The sequence below is a fragment of the Ambystoma mexicanum genome, chromosome 12, assembly GCF_040938575.1.
Source record: "Ambystoma mexicanum isolate Mex_15411 chromosome 12, UKY_AmexF1_1, whole genome shotgun sequence".
Classification (NCBI taxonomy): Eukaryota; Metazoa; Chordata; class Amphibia; order Caudata; family Ambystomatidae; genus Ambystoma; species Ambystoma mexicanum.
In genome coordinates, this window is record NC_090936.1 from 573420784 (window position 1) to 573442031 (window position 21248).

General features: G+C 44.1%; 1 protein-coding gene across 1 annotated transcript in view; it reads left to right on the forward strand.

Moving 5' to 3' along the window:
- Positions 1 to 21003, forward strand: part of LOC138513799 (transcobalamin-1-like) — an 89345-nt gene extending 68342 nt beyond the window's left edge. Inside the window, exons 7-9 of the mRNA XM_069628898.1 lie at positions 2849 to 3038; positions 10980 to 11095; positions 20284 to 21003. Of these exons, the coding sequence (XP_069484999.1) occupies positions 2849 to 3038; positions 10980 to 11095; positions 20284 to 20345 (368 nt within the window). The 3' untranslated portion in view covers positions 20346 to 21003. The remainder of the gene's footprint in view (positions 1 to 2848; positions 3039 to 10979; positions 11096 to 20283) is intronic.
- Positions 21004 to 21248: the final 245 nt, after the last annotated feature.

Consider the following 21248-nt stretch of genomic DNA (forward strand, 5'->3'; position numbering starts at 1 on the left):
ACTCGACCTGCCTCTTGTGTTCTTGCACACTTTGGCGAAATGACCAATCTGATAACATTTATAGCACTCAACAGCCACTGCAGGGCACTCTCTGTCGACGTCGACGTGTTTCTGCCAACCGCATTTATGGCAGCGCTGACAAGGTTGATTGAAGCGTAGCGAGTTCTTCCCTCTAGGTGGATAGGGCCTTGGGGCATGTGATGATGTTCTCCTCACGAGGGCTATTGAAGGTTCGTTTATGTTAGCTTCGATGGATTTCCCCTCAGAGGTCCCTGCCTGGTCGAATCTTTCCTTCAAGCAACGGTCACCCAATTCAATGCTTCTGGCGATCTCTGTGGCTTCCTCCAAGGATGGATTCTTGGATTGCCACAGTCTCTGTTGAATTCGTGGATTAGCGACATTCAGCACCAACTGGTCTCTAAGGTACTCATTACCGACACCGGTAAAGTTGCAAGTTGACATGAGTGTCCTGAGGGACGCAAGGAAGGCATCAACAGTTTCACCTTTCAATTGTTTTCTGGAGAAAAATCTGTACCTCTCCATCACGACATTTGTCTTGTTGCCAAAATGTTTGGAGAGCTTAGCCAGTGCATTTTCATATTTGCGGTTGCCGCTGCCGTCACCCCCTGCATCATCCGGCTCGGGAAGCGCCCTGAATATTCTGAGGGCCTCTGCTCCAGTACAGTTTAGTAGAGTCGCCTCCTTGAGGTCGTCACTGAATTTATTACCACCAATGGCCCTCAGGTAAACCTGAAAGCCATCTATCCACTGTTCCCAGGGACATGTGGGAGTGCCAGGACATGGAAGAAATTTGGTCGGTGGAGGAACACTCTGCATGGCGGTGGTTCAGAGAATACGAAGAGGACGCCCTATGAGGCTGAATGAGGCTGTGGGGAATGGCTCTGGCCGTGATGCGCCCTACGGGAAACAAGTGCAGATGGGGCACGGCACGCTATACACAGCTAATGCTGTTGAATGTCTATGGAATCCTGTGGGACAGGATGCTTGATGGCTGTATACTGTGATCACATGGTCTCTAGGCATCAGTATAAGGGGTGAGTCCCAGTGTGGATTGTGACCTCACAATGGGCTGACATGCAGAATGGCTGGTCCTGAAAAGTCTCTGATGGAGTGTCAAAACTGGGTTCTGAAATTGCATCACAATGGCAGCAATGGAAGAATGAAATAGAGTGAAGGTCCCTGAAATTCCTTGTTGCTGCGTGCGCACTGCAGGGCAACAAAGTGGCAACTTTCAAAAAGGACACAACGTTCGAATGAAAGCGGCGGTGTGAGTTTAAATGGGCTGAAAGAAATGTTCCCAATTTCAGCAAGAACAAAAATAAAATGAAATGTGTACGTTCATTGGAAGAGTTAAAGGGTCTTTGTTGTGTCCTCCCCCCACCTCTGACCTGAAAGTTGGACAGCTGTCCTGCTGCCTGGAGCACTGTTGGGGAATGTGCGCCGCTCTGAACTCCCAGCGGGGAGGAGCGGCGCCCTTCACAGGCAGAGTGTCGGAGGCTGTGAGGAAGGTCGGCAAAGCCTCTCCTGTGTCTCGTCTGGTAGCCGGGAAAGGCAGGGCAGAAAGTGCGGCGCAGGGAGCTGCAGGAGCGACTGGCACGGAATGAAAATCGCAGGCAGGGGGTGGGAATGGTGACCGCCCCAGGGGCCTTACGGGGTGTACCTCGTCGCCATTTGTAGTAAAGACAAATGACCCAATAAAGCTTAATGGAGCTTTTATCAAAGGCCCCCGGAGGTTGGGCTGCGAGGCTTGAAAATGAGTTAAACACTCTCATACAGAGTGTTTAACTCTAAACATTCCACACTGACGTAGGGTCAGTGTGCGGACAATATAACAGGGTCTCACATCTTCTGTTTGTTTCCCGTGTGCCTGTGCACATGTCCCTTCTGTAATTTGCTAGTTGGAGCTATGCTCTTTTGGTTGAACTTGTCCTGTTCTTGCCTGACCAATGGTCTACTGTGCTGGTTTCATCTACGGCTGCTTTGTCTCACTCTTGATTAACTCGTTTCACCTCTGCTCTGCATAAGCCACTCATGTTTGGTTAGTGTGACCTGTGGCCTGTTGAGGCCCCTTTTGCTCTGACGGTTTCACCTGTGCTCTGCTTGCTTGTTTCATTTGTGATCTGCTTACAACACCTTCTACCTTCTTGACTCACCTGCGTGCTGCCCTCCTTGCTTGTGATTTGTTGATTTCATCTGTGCTTTTCCTTTATTACCCAACTGTTTCACTTGTTTTCTGCTTGCCTGTCTGTGATATGGTAGTTTCATGGAGCTCTATTTGTCTCACCTGGTTTTCTTGGTCTTGCCTGTGCTCTTCTTGTCTCATCTGTGGTCTGCTATTCCCTCTTGTATTCTGTTGGTCTCATCTATGTCCTGTGGGTTTCACCTGTGCTGTTCTGTTTATACAAGTGCTCTGCTCATCCCACCTGCAATCTGCCCATTTTTCCCACCATAAGCATACTTGCCTTGCCTGTGTTCTGCTGGTTTTACTTGTGCTCAGCTGATTCCGACAGTGCTCAATATATTTGTTCTCTGCTGGTTTCACCTGTGCACTGTCAGTTTTACCTTCCTACCACTTGTTTAAAATTTGATCTGCTGGCCTCAGTGTCATCTATACTCTGCTTGTTTCACCTGTCCTTTGTCTCATTAGTGGTCTGCTCTTTTCACTTGTGATCTCTGAGTTCCAGGTGGGCTTTTCTTGTTTTATTTGCCATCTGTTAGTCTCATTTCTACTCTACTAGATGTCTTTGCTACCTGCTTGACATGTCTGGTCATACATCTCTCGTCGTCTTTCTGAAATTTTGTTTTCTCTACCCATGGACTTTGACAGACAATTTGCCTATCATCTCTACTCCGGCACCTCCACCCGTGTCCAATTTGAGTGAGATCACTGTCTCTCTTACGGTTGTTGATGGCGTCAAAAATACTTTTAGCTACTCCATCAATCTAACTGTGCCTGAGGGGTGCTACTTCCTGGATGTCCTGAATGAAGCACAGCGCCTGCAACCAGATAAATTCAGGTGGGTGGCGTATAGTTAAGCGAGTGAAAGGGGCTGATGCTAGTCCTATAGGAGCATGTCAATGTCTTGCATGATTCATGGTGTATTTGAGTCTTCTGCATACAGTAGTACTTAGGCCGGAGATACTGGTAAAAGAGCCTACTGACTTGGTTTACTAATTTCTAGGTCAGCCATATAGATTTCTAAAACAGGTCTAGAAATTTCTAGAGGAGGCATGCTTATCCCTAGAGCAGACATATTGATTTGTAGAGCAGGCAAGTCGATTCGTGGAGAACGCATATTGACCTCCAAAGGAGCTATACTGTTTACTGAGTTCTAGAGTATTCATTCTGATTGATAGAGCAGCTTAAACTAGCTTTAAAGAGAGTGTCCTGATAGATACTGGTTCAATAAGTAGAATTGCCTATTTCTAGAGAATCATCAGCTATCAAGAGCTTCAAAGTCCTCTTTTTAGGGGCTGTGTGGGTGAGGACAATTAAGCACAAAATCTACAATAGCCCACAAACCAGCTTCCTTTTCCTTCTGATAAGGGTGAGTGTTTAGATGCCTGTGGACCTAGTCATTTTCACCCCTTAACCATCAAAAAGGGCGAATGACCATGTATTATACTAAAATATACATATTTTAATATTTATCAAAAGCATCACAATTTACAATGCATTTCTGTAAAATCAACAGCATGATCAAAATTCATTCTAAAAATAACATCTACAAACATACATATAACTCATATGGCAGAGAAGCTTACAATTCAGGCCCTTCTATGCCTGAGTGGGGAGCTCATCAATATCTCTACCGCCACTATTGCTGATACTACCCCCTTGACTTATGAGGGCAAAAAGCTGTGCCAACACTTCCAAAATGTGTTTCTAGGACCAACATGAATATAACTCTAAGAAAAATGCACATAGATAAATCCCCATTGCATTTCCTGTTGGTGCTGTCTTCAGGGCACTTAGTCTTTGTCATATATTCTCATTTCCTCGTATGTCATCACACGTTTATAGCCATATTCCCAATATTCTACAAAAAACAAACAAACAAATATTTGGTCTTAAAAACATGGTTACTTCAACTTTCAGCATGACAAGTCTATCATGGCATCCTTTACAACTTCACCTCTATCTAATTTTAAACAGAAGGATACATGTATTCCTGGTATCATCATTACCCATAATCAAATGCTTTCCTAGACATTTTTTGTGTTCAAACACTTACAAATAAGAGTTTTAAACTGTGCATATTGTGCTATAAATGTGTGTTTTCACTATTTAGTATTTATCACATGGTTAAGATAAAATACCTCTGTCGCTGCCCAACACCATTGCCGGTACTACGAATGTCCCGTTCTTTTCTTCTAATAGGTTTTTTTTTTACCACTGCCGAAACGGCTCTAGAGAAAAGAAAATGTCTGTGCGTTTTATTTAAAACAGCACTATCAATGACTACAAAACAACATGCGCCGAGTGAGTGCTTACCAGCTCTGATCTTCCGTGATAGAGATCTTTCTGATTTTTTGATTTTAGGTGCGTGTCAATGGTTTCACCCTCTTAATCGCTCCGACTTCTTACGGCCGCGTGTCAATACTCCCCGTTGGCCTAATAAGATGACCAAAGAGGTTCCGCCTCTGCCGGGTCGGATCTAAGGAAAAGTAAGTATCCGTACGTTTTATTTAAAAACGCACTAGTAATGACTACAAAACAGCATGCGCCGAGTATGTGCTTACCGGCTGTGATCTTCCGTAATGGAGACCTTTTAAATTTTTGTGCGGGTAAATGACTTCACCCTCTTTAATCGCTTCCACTTCTTTCGATCGCAGCTCAATACTTCCCGCTAGTCTAATAAGATGACAAAAGAGGTTGATGTCAGCTTAAGAGGGGGTGGAAAAACTTATACGGCTCACACCTTCCCGGTACACATATCTTACCTTGCAAATGCTACTTGTTCCTACGGTCTCTCACTCTTATGACTGGGCGTCACCTGTCTCATGGAAAAGCAGAGCAATCACAGCTCATGATGTGACGCTTTAAATCATGTCAAACGTCATGTCATGTGATCGACATCCATTGATGTTATGAGAGCATCCTTGTGGATGCATCTTAACGTCCGCCATATTGGAAGGTAAATGTTCTATATATAACCATGCAGTTACAATATTGAATGGCAAAAAAGTTCGGATTACGAACCAGTATCCAAGATATCTTTATATAGTAATGTGAAAGATACTCTTGAGCCTAATGGGGCTTGTGTCACATGGGCTTGTACCGCATTGTAAATACCAATGTAACGCGTGCTAACACCAGACTTTGCGGGCTCATCCCTAGGATGCTGTTGATGGCCAAAGTCATCCCTCTGTTATGCCTCAGACGTATACCTTATCAAATAATGAGATATACAAATAGAAAAACAGTTATTCTTCATTTTTTATGATGACGAACACGGACCATTCAATGGAAATATTTAAACCATTTCTGACGGTATCCAGTGAATAAATCCATTTCTGTTCTGCCTGTCTCAGCTTCAGATCTCTATTACCCCCTCTAGGTTGGGGAAGGATCATCTCGATGATAAACCAATGGATATCATCTGCACTGTGTTGAGCAGACTTAAAATGTGCCACCAATGGTTTTTCTGCTACCCAATTTTTTACACAGGACCTGTGTTCGCAGATCCTCTGCCGTATGGGTCCCTTAGTTTTACCGATGTAGAGCAGTCCGCATGGACATCTTATGCCATACATCACCCATTTGGAGTTACAGTTGGTAAAACTTTTCAACTCCCATATCCTGCCTTTCAAATCCACACTTTTCATGTTGGATGTTAATCTTCACACTGAGCACTTGCCACATGTAAAGTGGCCCAGTACTGGTGGTAAATTCCAGAGTGTCGATTGAGTGTTGCCACTTCTGTCCCTAGATGTTCTATATGTGTGGACCAGTTTGTCTCCTAGGTTGGGCATTCGACGGAATGCGAACCGTGGCTTATTTATGGTAAAATCGTCAGTGAGTTTTTCCACCCCCTCTTAAGATGACATCATCCTCTTTTGTCATCTTATTAGACTAGCCGGAAGTATTGAGACGCGATTGAAAGAAGTGGAAGAGATTAAAGAGGGTGAAGTCACTTACGCGCACAAAAATTAAAAAGGTCTCCATTACGGTACATCACAGCCGGTAAGCACATACTCGGCGCATGCTGTTTTGTAGTCATTACTAGTGCGTTTTTAAATAAAACGTACAGATACTTACTTTTCCTTAGAGCCGACCCTGCAGAGGCGGAACCTCTTTGGTCATCTTATTAGGCCAACGGGAAGTATTGACACGCGTCCGTAAGAAGTTGGAGCGATTAAGAGGGTGAAACCATTCTCACGTACCTCAAATCAAAAAATCAGAAAGATCTCTATCACGGAAGATCAGAGCTGGTAAGCACTCACTTGGCGCATGTTGTTTTGTAGTCATTGATAGTGCTGTTTTAAATAAAACGCACAGACATTTTCTTTTCTCTAGAGCCGTTTCGGCAGTGGTAAAAAAAAAACCTATTAGAAGAAAAGAACAGGACATTCGTAGTACCGGCAATGGTGTTGGGCAGCGACAGAGGTATTTTATCTTAACCATGTGATAAATACTAAATAGTGAAAACACACATTTATAGCACAATATGCACAGTTTAAAACTCTTATTTGTAAGTGTTTGAACACAAAAAATGTCTAGGAAAGCATTTGATTATGGGTAATGATGATACCAGGAATACATGTATCCTTCTGTTTAAAATTAGATAGAGGTGAAGTTGTAAAGGATGCCATGATAGACATGTCATGCTGAAAGTTGAAGTAACCATGTTTTTAAGACCAAATATTTGTTTGTTTGTTTTTTGTAGAATATTGGGAATATGGCTATAAACGTGTGATGACATACGAGGAAATGAGAATATATGACAAAGACTAAGTGCCCTGAAGACAGCACCAACAGGAAATGCAATGGGGATTTATCTATGTGCATTTTTCTTAGAGTTATATTCATGTTGGTCCTAGAAACACATTTTGGAAGTGTTGGCACAGCTTTTTGCCCTCATAAGTCAAGGGGGTAGTATCAGCAATAGTGGCGGTAGAGATATTGATGAGCTCCCCACTCAGGCATAGAAGGGCCTGAATTGTAAGCTTCTCTGCCATATGAGTTATATGTATGTTTGTAGATATTATTTTTAGAATGAATTTTGATCATGCTGTTGATTTTACAGAAATGCATTGTAAATTGTGATGTTTTTGATAAATATTAAAATATGTATATTTTAGTATAATACATGGTCATTCGCCCTTTTTGATGGTTAAGGGGTGAATATGACTAGGTCCACAGGCATCTAAACACTCACCCTGATCAGAAGGAAAAGTAAGCTGGTTTGTGGGCTAATGTACATTTTTTTCTATTTCTAGGGAAGGCATACTGGTATCTATATTAAGACTACTGATTCTAGAGAAGTGTGGCTGATTTTCCAGACAGAGGATAGAAATGTTTACACCAATCAGAGATCTCTGAGCTTAATTTGCTGACTTATAGAAGAGACATAACAATGTATGCGGGTTTTTGATTCCATCCATCTTTAGTGCAGATTTCTGGGTGGGAAACCATGGTTGATTTCTGCAGCCAGAGTACTAATTGTTGCATGTGCCTTGACGATATTTCAGTCCATTCTACTGATGTGGTGGTATGCCTACTGGATTCTGCAGAATGTGTATTGTCATTGTGCAGAGGTGGTTTGATGACTGTATTATGCTGATAGATGCTCCGTGCCCACATTAGTTGATGCTCCTGCTATTTTGGGGTGGGGGGTGCTGTGTAGATCCCTTGATGATGACTACAGATCCCTTTAGTAATGCTTTAACTGACTTTGATGTGCTGGTAGGTGCTGTGCAGACACCCTGGTTGATGCCTTTTATGTGCCATCCTCTGCCAACCCTGTGGTTGAAGCCTTTGCTGGGCAGGTATTTGGTGTGCATCTGTGACTAACCAACAACTGGGGCACCAGTGTTCCAGGGATGATTACCAGTTTCTAAGCCATCAATCAGCCCCCCATCTCTGCAAGGTCGTGCATCATTGGTTAGTTGCAACACAGCGAAAATACAATTACTACCCAATGATAAAAGGGACTGTCAAGTCAAGGTTGTATACACATATCTACTTTATTATTATTACAACAAACAGTTCTAGCACACTACAAAATACAACCCACCCTGTAAAGGAACACAGAGGACAGACATTTTCACAAAGGAAAGGGATGCACTCTGGATACTGAGAGGAGAATAGTCGGTAAAGCAATCAGTTTTAACTGTTAAAGGTTATTTGGTTTCAGCACCAAGGGAGCAAGGGGTCGTAAATGTCACTAGGAGTCTTCAGAGAAGGACCAGAGTGACAGAACCACAATGTACCTGGTGCTTCAGATGATCTTGATGCTCGACAGCATCGAGTCAGTTCCAGGATGCTTTGCAGCTCCTCCGATAGAGTTCAAGATGGGAGACACCTGCGGGTATCAGGCAGCAGGCAGTTCGGCAAGCAAGGCTGGACGGACGGCTGCAGGCTTGGCTACACAGCGTCTCAGGGTCAAAAATCATTGTCTCTGTGCTGATTGGTGGATATGGAATGCTGGTTGAGGCGTCTCATATGGTTTCAGTGACTGCAGCATGACAACAGTCCGTGGAGCAGCCGTTCGCGGTTCGAGGGCTCAACTGTCTCAAAAATGTCCTTTAAAGATGGGCGCTGGTTGATGCTTGTTGTGGCACTCCTCCTAGCTTCTTCGCAGGGCTCGTGTCATCCTTTAAGGCGGACGTCCCAAATCTGAGGAGAGTATTTGGAGGCAGCAGCTTTGTCCTTTGTTCAGAGACTCTCTGGCACTTCACACCTAGGAAGCTTGCTGGCAGAACCTAGCAGGGCATTCTGTGTGCTGGCTGGGTACCAGTTCTGGAGCTGCTGGACGGGTCCTCTGAGTCCGGTATCTCCCTCTGCTCCCTGGGAGATGTTTAGGGGAGGGATCCTGCTTCCCACTTGGAAATCCTGGCCTTCCTTCACTGGCGGAAGCTGTAAGGCAGACTATACCTTCAGCCAGGGTCCAAATAAGTTATTCTTCTTACTCCATTCAAAGTAGTCGGGTGATCTGCTAAGTGACGGGCTCAGCCCTCTTTTAAAGCCAAATGGACCCCAGTGATTGGTGCAGGATAAGACTACCTCAATAAACCAATCCTCTGTCCCCACTAACAATCTTCTGTTATGCATGAGGTCATAACCAGAGTGCTTTGTAACAGGAAAGGTAAGGGGTGACAACACATACTACTAAGTCCTACCCATCTTCCTGTCTGTTGTGGATCAAAGTGTCTCTCTGGTTAATTGAGCTCTCTATGACTCTTGATCAAAGCGCGAATCTCCCTTGAAGTTTGTGGCGAGAACAGACTTCTGTCTCCCTCAATTCACATACTTCTTCCCTCTGAAAGGCGGTTCCCGGCAGGAGTTGCCTACTGTAAACAGTTGTTCCAGACATGCCATTCACTGCCCTTCATACAGAGGGGTGGGAGCTAGCTTCAAGTTGACACATTGCATATCAAAGAGTTGTTAGTGTCCTGCCTCCTTTTGCCCGTTCTGCACTCAGGCCTATCGCAGGCCTGTTTCAATTAACTCTCATCAGTATGCGCTGCCACCAGCAAAACCTTAGACAATGAACAGGGCAGATCCATGGGGCCATTGATATTTTAATTAGGCTGGCCATGGCCAGAGGAAGGTGTTGCCTTCCCCCTTCCTGAGATGCTTTGATGTGCCCGTGGCTGTCACATTCCAGCTAAATGGGACAGGGAGGACTGCACCTGTAGGCTTTGTCCCCCCCTGGAGTACACTTCACTATGTGTTTGTTGTGCGGTGAGCAGAGGAAAATGTGTGCGGATTAGCCCCACACATTTTCTGAGGTTGATCTCCCATCATTCATTTTCATTACACAACTTCAAAAAAGCCCAGACGAGCGCACACTCCCTGTGCAGATGGTCGAATTCCTCACAACATCCCGCTTGCTTGACACCATCACTGTGCTGCACGGTGCTGTAAAACACTATTTCTTGGTGCCTGTACTGGTAGGTGCTATGCAGGTGGATTGGTTGATGACATGGCTGGAAGGTAGATTCTAAGTGATCCGACTGCGGCTGATTTTGCAGCGGCCGGAAAGTTTGCATGAGAAAGGTGCGAACTACCAAAAGTTTGCACCTTTCTCATTCGAACACACTTACATACTACGGGGGCTGCAGGGGTGTCCCCCGCGACCCTCGCTTACTATACTGTAAAGTATCTCCGTATCAGCCTCCTTTTTTTTTACCACACTTTTTACCACACTCACTATACCACACAGTATAGTGAGAGGGGTGTTGCGGGGGACACCCCTGCAGAACCCGCAGTCTTTTTTTTTTTTACTTACCTGCAATGCTACCACCAAAGGTTCGAGCTTTTGGTGTTCGAACCTTTGGTGGTAGCATTTTTCGGTCGTATTGTACGGTCTGACCTTTTTTTCGGTCCGAGCGTACAATACCGGAAGGTAATATGAATATTTCCTGGTGGGTGGCTTTGCTGTTAGGTGCTCTGCAGACCCATTGGGTGATGCCTTTGCCGTACTGGGAACTGTGGTGTGACCCCTTTGGTTGATGACCGTGCTGTGCTACTAATGGTGGTGCCATGCAGATCCTTTGGTTGATGACTGTGCTGGTATGTGTTCACCAGGTCCATTGGGTGGGCTGTGAGGATAGCTCATGGGCAACTGTCTCCGGTATTAAGCGTGTTATAAAAGATTAATTAATTAATGGCTTGGTAGATGCTGTACAGATCTGTAGCTTGATGAGGTTGCAGTGCAGATGCCTCTGCTGTGCTAGTATTGTGTTGATCCTTTGATTGATAACCACTTCTTGCTGTCATTTATTTGCAGTTTTACGGTGAAGGACTCTTTATGGGGACCATATTTAGTCTCCATTAATGGCCTGGCTGCCGTGAACAACGAGGCCTACTGGCAGCTGAAGAACGGCGATATCCCTCTGGACCAAGGTAGGAGCTGGGGGCCTGCTTGTGCTGAGGGAGGGGTGTGGAGTAAGCTAAAGGTACAGAAGCTAAGAACAGAGTGGAGAGAGTAAGTCAGGTGAGAAGAAAAAGAGATAGGGAGGGCCAGAACGAGAGACAGAGAGGGGCAATGATTTACAGGGAGAGGTCGAAGTGCACAAAATAAAGTAGCACTATGTTCATATCTACCCACCTTCACTCGCTCACAAATACAAACCTGATACCTAGGTCCTGACTTTCCTCCCACAACACCGTGTTTTATAACTGTACTAAAAACTAAAACCGTGAAAAATGCATCTTAAACTATCACTATTACTTTCAGTCACTGTCCCTCCACCGGTGAAGCTTAATGCACCCGCCTCTTTCCAATTACCCACCAGCCACACCTCTAAAGGGCTATACCAAAGACTAAAGCCACCTCTCCCACCCACCCATCACTTGCAAACGCAGCTGTGCTGCATCAATTGCATGAAGCAAACGCTTTAGAAAGGACCAGCTCGCAGAGAGAGGACTGTATGGACATGTCTCCCATTGGCAACTCCACCTCCCGAGAATGAAAGGGGCATCTGTCCAGCTTCTGTGGGTCCCAAAACCTGTTTCCTCCTCTAACATGGTTGGGGGGGAGTGTGAACAGAGGATGCCCACATACTGCCACCCTTTGAGGCTCCCCTCATCCTTTTTTAGTTCCAAGTGATGGGGGTCTTCTAGCACTCATCTTAAGTGAAAAAATGATTTTTCATGCAAGGGGAACGGGCTTTTTACTTCTACATTTTGGCTGGATTGAAAATGATGGTGTACATCCTCTGATGTTTAGGTGACAGTTCAACAACTAATTGTGTGGCATTTACCACATGAAGTATTTTTAAATACCACAAAGCCCATAATGAGTATGCTTTCTAATAGCAGGGCGTTGTTAAGAATACTTCATGTTTTGGGAAACACTGCCATAATCGTGATAAGCCCCACCCCACCAGACGTCTCGTCAAACTTATTTTTTTCCAGCTGTTTTAAAAAAATACAGCAAGTGAACACCAAATAAAAAACAGTGTTTTATGGGGCTCTAAAGCTTTTGCTTTCACACATCCATGGTTAAAGAAATTAGTTTCTTTATATATACAGTTTATCCCTTCTTGGATGCTTAACTCGCTGACCTCCCTTATTGATAACGAATTAATGATAGAAATGACTTAACAGTATGTTTTTCAAGCAAACATGGTTACTTCTAATTGATGTCGCTGAAAGAACACACAAGATCCATTGAGTTATACATTCTAATGGTTAAATCTCTCAAAGTGATTAATGTCAGTCGAGCTAAACTACTATAATGGTGCATGCTAGGCCAAGGCTTATCCTAGGGATGAATAGAAGGGGGTCAATTTCTTGGGTTTAAGCACTTGCAATGGCTCCTGATAACAGAAAGAGACCAATTAAAAATCCTGTCAAACACTTGGAAAGAAAAGGAATACATATTCTGGGATGCTGAAAGGGCAGAGGATCCTTTAAAATCAATCTGCGAAGTGGGTCCGGAACGCAACAAGAAGATTTGAATGGAATACCTGTTACCTGTTGGTTGACCACACGGCCCACCCATCACTGGTCATGCAACCAGCGACCACAAATCTTGCTTGTGATTTATGCCTTGATGTTAACAAATTTGATCCTGGGAAACTCACTGGTATGGCGCAGTTGTCAGACCACACTGTCCACCCATCACAGGTCACGCAACCACATATTTCCCCCAGCTGGTATTCAATGGTTCACAAGTTCAAGTCTGTTGTTTTACTCTTGAGGTGTTTTCTTTGGCAAAAATAATGTCATGCAATGTCTGTGGTGTGGGCTCAGATAGCCCCTTTTGCCAAAGTCAGTAATATGCACAAATGTTCATTCAATGTTGTTCAGCTTTCCACTTTATGGGCCCAGTAGTCCTTCTACTACGTTTTGCATTTAATAATAGCACACTGCTACTGTTGCTGGCTCACTAGCCCCTTTCATTATATTCGATCTTCACCATATGGAAGTATCCAGCTTTTTGTTACATGTGACATTCAAGATTTCCAATGTCCAGCTTTCCGTTATATTCAGCATTCAGGATTGCAAGCATTCAACTTTTCAGGATGATCAACATTCAAACTCAAGCGTTCCGCTTTTCATTACGTTCAGTATTCACAACTGTGTGCATCAGGCTTAACAGCCCCTCGCAGAGTGTCCAGGAGACTTGCATTGCTACAGATGCTTACCGAGCAATCACCCCTGCTTCGCCAGACGTTTTCTGCTGCGCTCCCCGGCCTCCGTGCTGGACTCTGTCTCTGCTTCTCCACAGCGGTTACGCTCCGCCTTTCCCCCCACAAGGGTTTTCCAGACCGACACTGCTTACCCGGCTGGAATCCTGGGAACTCTGTTTAACGTCATGACGCCATGGCTTCTTGTCCACTCTGCACGGCACTCTACAGGTTCTCTGCTCCTCCTGCACCTTCTGCAGCACTCATACTTCTTCCCTCGCTCCTCTCTCCTTCTGTGAACGCCACCTTTTATATGTTCCCTGATTACCAAGGGATTGCAGGTGGACCCAATCATTCTCAATTGCCTGACCTTGTATGCACCTATTAATGGGGCATGCCTGATCCTCATACCTGCATGCCTCTAAACCTCTCTTCTTCGTCACAGTACCAAACTGGTTTTTACAATGGGAAACCTGTACTGCTCCTAGTTGCCTCTTCTTCGCAGTACTCAAGGGAGATTTAAAGGGGCGACAGAATAAGCCTTACAATAGCCCATAAATGCCAAGGTATTGGAGGGTAGGTCAGTGTCAGGAAAGGAGAAACTGTGTCTTGGCCATCAGGTACCATCTCTCCAATCCCCAAGGGCTCTCCACTCAGGTGATCCTCCCTCGCTTGTCCGCCCCCAGGGTTGGGATTCAAGAGCAATGGGCCTTCCCTGGCCACCTGAACAGAGGATCCCAGCAGCGTGGATGTGAGAGTACTTTCAGGTTTCTCACAGTTTACGCTGAGCAGAGAGGAATTAAAAGAAGGTGAGTGGTTTACCAGATATGCATATGTGTTAGAAATACTCTTTTGGGTCTAGAATGAGTGGAGGGATGGTCAAGGCCTAGAGACAAAAGTGGAGGATTGGTACAGCTGAGCAAATCCCGAAAGCAGTAGATCATTCAGAATATGTAGAATCAAGCATGTTTTTTGTAAGCAGAGTTAGAAGGGCTAGTTGTCAATTTGTGTTGAGTCCTCCACAGTTATCAGTGTTGTCTTGTTATGTGTATTCTACGGGCCAGATAATGATGAAACAGTTTCGACTTGCAACTCTTACGGGCCCACCTTTGATGATGAAGACTTTCAGTTTTGTCTCAAAATATTCGTGAATATGCACAACTGTTTGTATGCATAGAATGGGAGGGGGGGTTCCCACGTTTTGCTGTTTGTATTGTTTCGCAAGACAACCAGAAACAAAAAGAATTATACAAATATAAATCCTATCAAAAGTGCACAAATGCCTCAGAAGGAAATCATCCAAATGCATCCCATAGTGCATCTCAAAGATCAAGTCCATTTGGGTCCCAATGCTCTTGCAATTCAGAGCATCTGCGAAAGCAGGGATACGAAACAAATATACAATATGACAACACAACAACCAGATTCGCTCTGATGCCAGGAAGCCCCTTTCACCTGACTACAAGAATTCAGTTGTGTAGCCTCCCACAAAAACTTAAACCTCATAATTGATGCATCTGGGTCTGTTCCTATGGGGATACAAAAAAAATAAATCCTTTCAAAGCTTAATAGAAATGCATGCTTAGAAGTGAAATGTTGTCAATTTTAGATGGAAATCTGTTGGCTTCCTGAGTCAGGCTCTAGAGTGAGAGCAGACATGGAGGATATTAGTTTTGTGCTCTGCTCTTTTATAGTTTCAGCATAGCATTTCCAGGGAATGGAACCACAGAAGGGACCGTCCACCTTGGTTTAAGTTTCACAGGAAACTTGGAGGCAGCATTCCGTGATTCAGAGAAACAAGGAACAGAGCTCTTGCATTCCTGTCTCACAGGTGTGGGATTGGGGGATTCTGGACTAATAGGTGATATTTTTACAGAAGTGTGTCGGCGAGTGTCACTCTCTTTCAGGTAAGAGACTCACCCCCACCGAAAGTCTGTTATAGTGAAGAATGCTTCTAGGGGCGGATTGGCCACTAGAAGCATGATGTATGACTGCCCAGGGAGCCGTCAGGCTCAGCCAGCCTCCCTCAAAGGGCCCCCACTAAGGGCCTCAGTAACACCTGTCCGGGCCAGGATGGTCCCTGGAAAGACCATTTTTAAGGTATGTGCCCTGATCTTCATCAATCAAAAGAGTATTCTGAATACACCCAATCTGTTTCCCAGGACATGCCTACGGGCTTATCAGCAAGCGCCTGACTGCACATAACCTTACCTAGGGCTTCCCCAGTGAGAGCCCTTCGACAACCGTCGCTCACTATACTCATTTCACCCTGTAACCACTACAGCGTTGGCAACAATACACTGCTTATCTCTTGACTCCTTCGGCTTGCACTGCAGATGTAGCCCCCAGCTCTCTGGGTGTAACTTTTCCTGCAGGTGCCTTGCCTTTCTGTTCCCAGCTTGCACACCTTGCTTTTACCTGGACCTAATAGGAAGGGCATGTCCTAGCCACTTTCATAAATAAACAAAGTCATTTAATTCATTGGATCCTTGACTTCGTTTGCTTTTGAACTACCTACCATTTTCCCGTTTCGAAATAATGTAACTTGTAAGCACTTATTTTATTTGATTTATTGTTTGCTTGTTAGGCACTTATACAGCAAGTGAAATACCGTTTCAAAGTGACTGCAGGGCGAGGGGAGGGAGCAAAGGAGTGAAATACAATACAATACATAACACAATATTTAATAAGAACAGTTGGGAAACTGCAACTAGCGCTGTAACTGCAACTAGCGCCTAGATGCCTCTGGGCTTTGTGCGCTGCTATAAATGTAAAATAAAATAAAATAAATAAGCATCTTTTTTGAGTTTCTGTAGAAGATCCACATATCTCATTCTCACAGTCTCTTGTGTAGACTTTGCATATAAAGCCCTCTCTTTGCACACCATCGTCACATGCAGACACATGTTTTACTAACAAACCTCTGAAATTGGGACCATCGCAGCAAGTATCCAAGTTTCTCAATCTGGAGCCAAACTGCTGCCATTTTACCAGGGTTTGTTAAGGAATGGTCTAGTATTCTATATGAAAGCGCTTTGGAGTAAAGCGCTATATAAATACAATACATACAAATACAACTTCATGAGGATTTCTTGTACCAGCAGAATCCGCTGTATGGATCACCCCTGCAGTCAGGAACAGCCAACAATAAGATCAGAGTATGCGTTTACTTAAAAGATCTTTAAGGGAATTTTTGGGCTAAGAGGTTTTCCTACAACAAAAACAGCCCAAACTGAATTTGCGGGAACCAAAAACAGCCCAAACTGAATTTGCGGGAACCAAAAACAGGCCAAACTGAATTTGCGGGAACCAAAAACAACCCAAACTGAATTTGCGGGAACCAAAAACAGGCCAAACTGAATTTGCTTTGAAACAGCGAAACAGAAACAGCCCAAACTGAAATTGCTTTGAAACAATTGGGGAAACAGAAACAGCCCAAACTGAATTTGCTTTGAAACAATTGGAGAGGCAACACTGAACTTGCTTTGGGAAACAGAAACAGCCCACACTGAATTTGCTTTGAACCAATTGGAGAGCCAACACTGAATTAACTTTGGGAATCCCAGTGAGGCAACTGGGACCATTAGGAGACAGAACCAGGCAATATTCTATTTGTTCTATTTACCTCAAGCCACTGGAGACAGAATCAGTCAAAATTGAATCAACTCTGAACAATTCACATTGAAGGGTAACAACACAAGTTCATATTGAATTTACTTTAAAACAATTGGAAACAGAACCAGTCAACACGGAACTTGCTTTGAACAGTATACACAACACATTGATTTGAATAAAATCCCAGTGAGGCAACTGGGACCACCAAATATCAAGTATCCTCAACAAAGAAACATTAGTTGTCTCAGTGATGCAAATGTGACCAAGAAGCAATGTATACGAGATTGTATGGGGATTCAAAAACAACAAAAATAAAAAGTTGTACCACACTATAAATGATTACACGAGTCTTTAATTTTCTTAAGGTAAAAGCGCTACCAGGGCTAACAATTCTTTATTTTCAAGTATTCATCTTCCTGACCAGTCACAGGATCAAGCCCAGGTGGCAGCTAACCAGACAATTCATAATTAAACCATGACATTTTGGGAAAAGTGCTTAGCAGTTGTAGACTGGAATGTAATTTCTATAAACATAATCTACATGTGTTGCTGGTTTATCACCCCTCTCCTCCTCCACATAGTTCTCTTTTACTGTGTGGTGGAATTAAGATGTGAGATTTTAATGACTGGTGGTCCTGGTCAATTTTACATTTTTTTCGAATAGATGGGCCTGACTTCAGCATAGGCAGGAATGTTATCATGAGTAAGGAAGACCTCCATGTAACCTATAGAATGTCTGGGTGTACACACAAAGCTGGCTCACTTTTTTCCAGAAAATGTAGAATTCTTCTCTGATGATGGCTCTTAATTTAAACCTAAATTCTCTCTTACTTGGATGGACCACTGTGCGATTCTTTTTTTACTTACAAGAAAAACTGCCACCATCACACCTGGGCCTGCAAAACAACAAAAAGTGCATTTTGTACAAAAGACGTCAAACTACAACAATCCATAGAGGGTCTTAACTCTACTAAAGTAGCTGTCTTCAGCCAGTCCAGAATGGATTCATTCTAAAAAAGCCTTTCAACTGTATCTTATAAGGCCTTCATATCATTTGATCATTTTACCTTTGGAAATTGTGCCTAAACCACACCAACAACCTTGGTTTACTCCTGAATTAAATACAGCAAAGCAAGAGAAGTAAATCTTGAAACTCAGGCAGTGACATAAAAATGTGTCCCCCTGCCATTTTCAAGAATCCAGTAAAACCATCTGTGATAGGAAAAGAGGTGAAATACATCTTGAACATCCGCTTGGTCTCTGGCATAGTGCTCCTGCCTACAAAATGGCAAAAAGGCTACGATTGAAAAAGACCTAAGGGTGACCCAAATGAATTGGCAAGTTGTCACTCTATCTCTAGCCTACGATACTCAGCATAGTTATTGGAGTAAACGGTCAGCATACATCTGCAGTGCCATGTGGTTGAAGAGAGGTCACCCAGATGGTGTACAGGCTGGTTTCCACCCGCTCGTTGACACAGAGGAAGTGGTAACAGCCTGAGGAGAGAATTAGTTGGAGGGCTGTGGGGCTTTAGTGCTGTTGGATCTTTCTGAAACCATTGATACCATTGGCCACCCCATCCTAATCTCATTACTTCAGGATAATGGAGTAAGCAATACAGTCTTAGAATGCCCCATATCCAGTGCTTAATTTGTAAAGGTGTTTGCCAGGGCTATCCACTGAGGCTTATTTCTGAGCACGGGCGCTTATTCTCTCAGACATTTCCATTATGATGTGTTTTATCAACTTTAATATTGTAACGGTCCATCAGTTAAAGTAAAACAGCTAGTAACAACAGTGAGCATGGGCCGCAAGCCTCCATGCCCCTGCACTATTCATTATTATTCATGTACCCGATGAGTCCCTCTGGCATTAATTAATAACAATCGTCCGGAAGGTGCAAGGGCTGGGCACTCACGCTGCTCATGCCTCCACACTGCTCCGGTCAGTCTGCATGACATTAGCTCTGAGTCGTTATTGTAATAACTGGCAGCACTGCCGCAGTAGGATGGGTGGCCTAGACATGTGGTGTGGGCATATGTCAGACACTAATAACCTCAGTTCACAGGTAGGCATGTACATAGATATGCCATAGTTAGTGGTATCGCAGGTGAATGGCATGCACATCTCTGACTCTGCTGTGCCCCTGATGGTGGGGGCACTCAGTGGGTACATGCAGGCACTTGTTATGCTGAGCATTGCCCCTTTCTCTTCTGGTATGCAGCCAGCATCTGGTGTGCTGATACTCAGACATCTGCCAGGCCATCGACTCAACCCTTAAGTGCTACGGGTGTGTATGTTTGTCCTGAATTCCCATAAGAATTCATTGTAGGCTTGGCCCACTCCCGCACTTTAGTGGTTTAAACACCCCTATAATGTGACTACAATCCTTGTTGCACAGACCCCAGTGCCATTAGTGGGGCAGAGGAGCATATGGCAGAGAGGATAGCAGGACAGTCACCAGCCAGCAGCACCCCCACTGGGGCAAGGCCGTGAAAAAGACCATTTCCGAGGATGAGTGCCTGTGCTGAGTGCCGCTCCATACACAAGACGTCTGCATGTGTCCATCACTTTAGGAATAAAGCACCTTTGCTCTATTTTTTGTGACTATATGGTCAACATATAATGAGGACAATGTGTTCAAAGAATCAGTTAATCATCTGCTGTCCCATTTCAACACAATTAATATGTGGTGCTATTTTATGTTATTTTGGTTAATATTTGTAAATCACACATCAAGTGCATTCATTACCCCCATTGAGCCAATGGAAGTTGCAGCTGGGGTGCAGCAGTGCGTGGTGGCAGTAGTGGGTGGCAAGCTGCTTCCCCAGCATGTCACAGGTGTGAGATAAAATATTTGGGGCCTGGCACTTATTTGTCGTACGAATGAAGCACTGCTAATATCTTTCCTGACACATCACAGGGAATATATTCACACCCTGCCAAATGGTTCCCAACTATGGATAGTAGAATGTGGAGTAATGCACAAGTGCCTGCTCTATCGAGGTATCTATTTTAATATTTATCTGACTCCACTGATTATAATAATTAAGACCTTCAGTATGGATGCGTACAACTATGCCAGCCATAAGCAGTGGCGGTTACGATAACCAGAGTTTACCGCCAAACCTGTAATGAGGCTCTATTTAGCTGGGTTTTGCCTGGTTGAGGTTAAGTGAAATTCTCTTTGGTTCTTCTTCCTACCACACAGGCAGACACCAGAGGGCAGGGATGGGGTTGGGAGCAGATCGGGAGACACAGCTGTAGAGGGAACAAAAGAGATGCAAAGCGCCCTTCACAATCCACCATAAACTCTTCTTATCTCTACCTTCCTCCCTACAGGCATCGGAAGCTACAAGCCAGCCAATGGAGCGAAGCTGGTGGCTATATTTACAAGTCTCTGAGTATGAGAATCCTGCCAACGCGGACCCTGCCCTCTGCTCCATCCCACACTCGCTGGAGGCTGAACTACTCTGATGCCCTGTGGTTGGTTCCGAAGATGGGCGGGGCCTAATCTGGTGGCCAGAGCAGCTTAAAAAGAGAATGCTTTACACACTGGAGTTTGTGACTTTCCAGTGCTTGTTACTTTTGGTTTTAAGATGCATTGTTTCTATAAATAAATATGGACGTGTTTTTAGATAATTCCATAGAGCAAGCTGGTTGAACTATGATCATTCTCAGTAGAGGAGATCCCGCACTCTTTTTTAATATGTTGTTAGATAACTTTGATTTAGTTTGTTTAATCATGCTCCCATCTCCTCATCTCTTTCTTCCCATCCTCTGCGTTACTTTACTTCACCAGGGCCTCTATTGTCACACTGTATGTTTTTTCGCTTCTTACACCAATCGCCTTAAATCGTCTTCCTCCCTCCTGCTCTATCAACACTCTCTCTTACACGCACTTTCACTCTTCACCCTCATTGCGACCTCTTCCTCTGACCTTCCTATTCGTGCTTCCTTCCTTCCCTTCTTTCCAGGTTTTGTTCATATTCGCCCATTTGTGTAATTTCATGAAAATAATAAATAAAATGTCTTTCCTGCCGCTGAGGCACGACGCAGTCACCTTGTCTCTCTCTAAAATGTGTGGTGATGCTAAGTGCTTAAGCGTAAGGCCATAATATTTTCTTTAGCTATTGTTTCTTTTTTATTTATAGTAAATGGAATTGGAATTAAGTAGTGCAGGAGAAAGAAAGTGATTCTCCTTTCATCATCCTAAAACCGTTATATTTTGATTTTAAACTATTTTAAAAACATAATTTGAATTTTACCACCATCTGCGCCAAATCCCCTTCAGCAGTAAAAGCCAG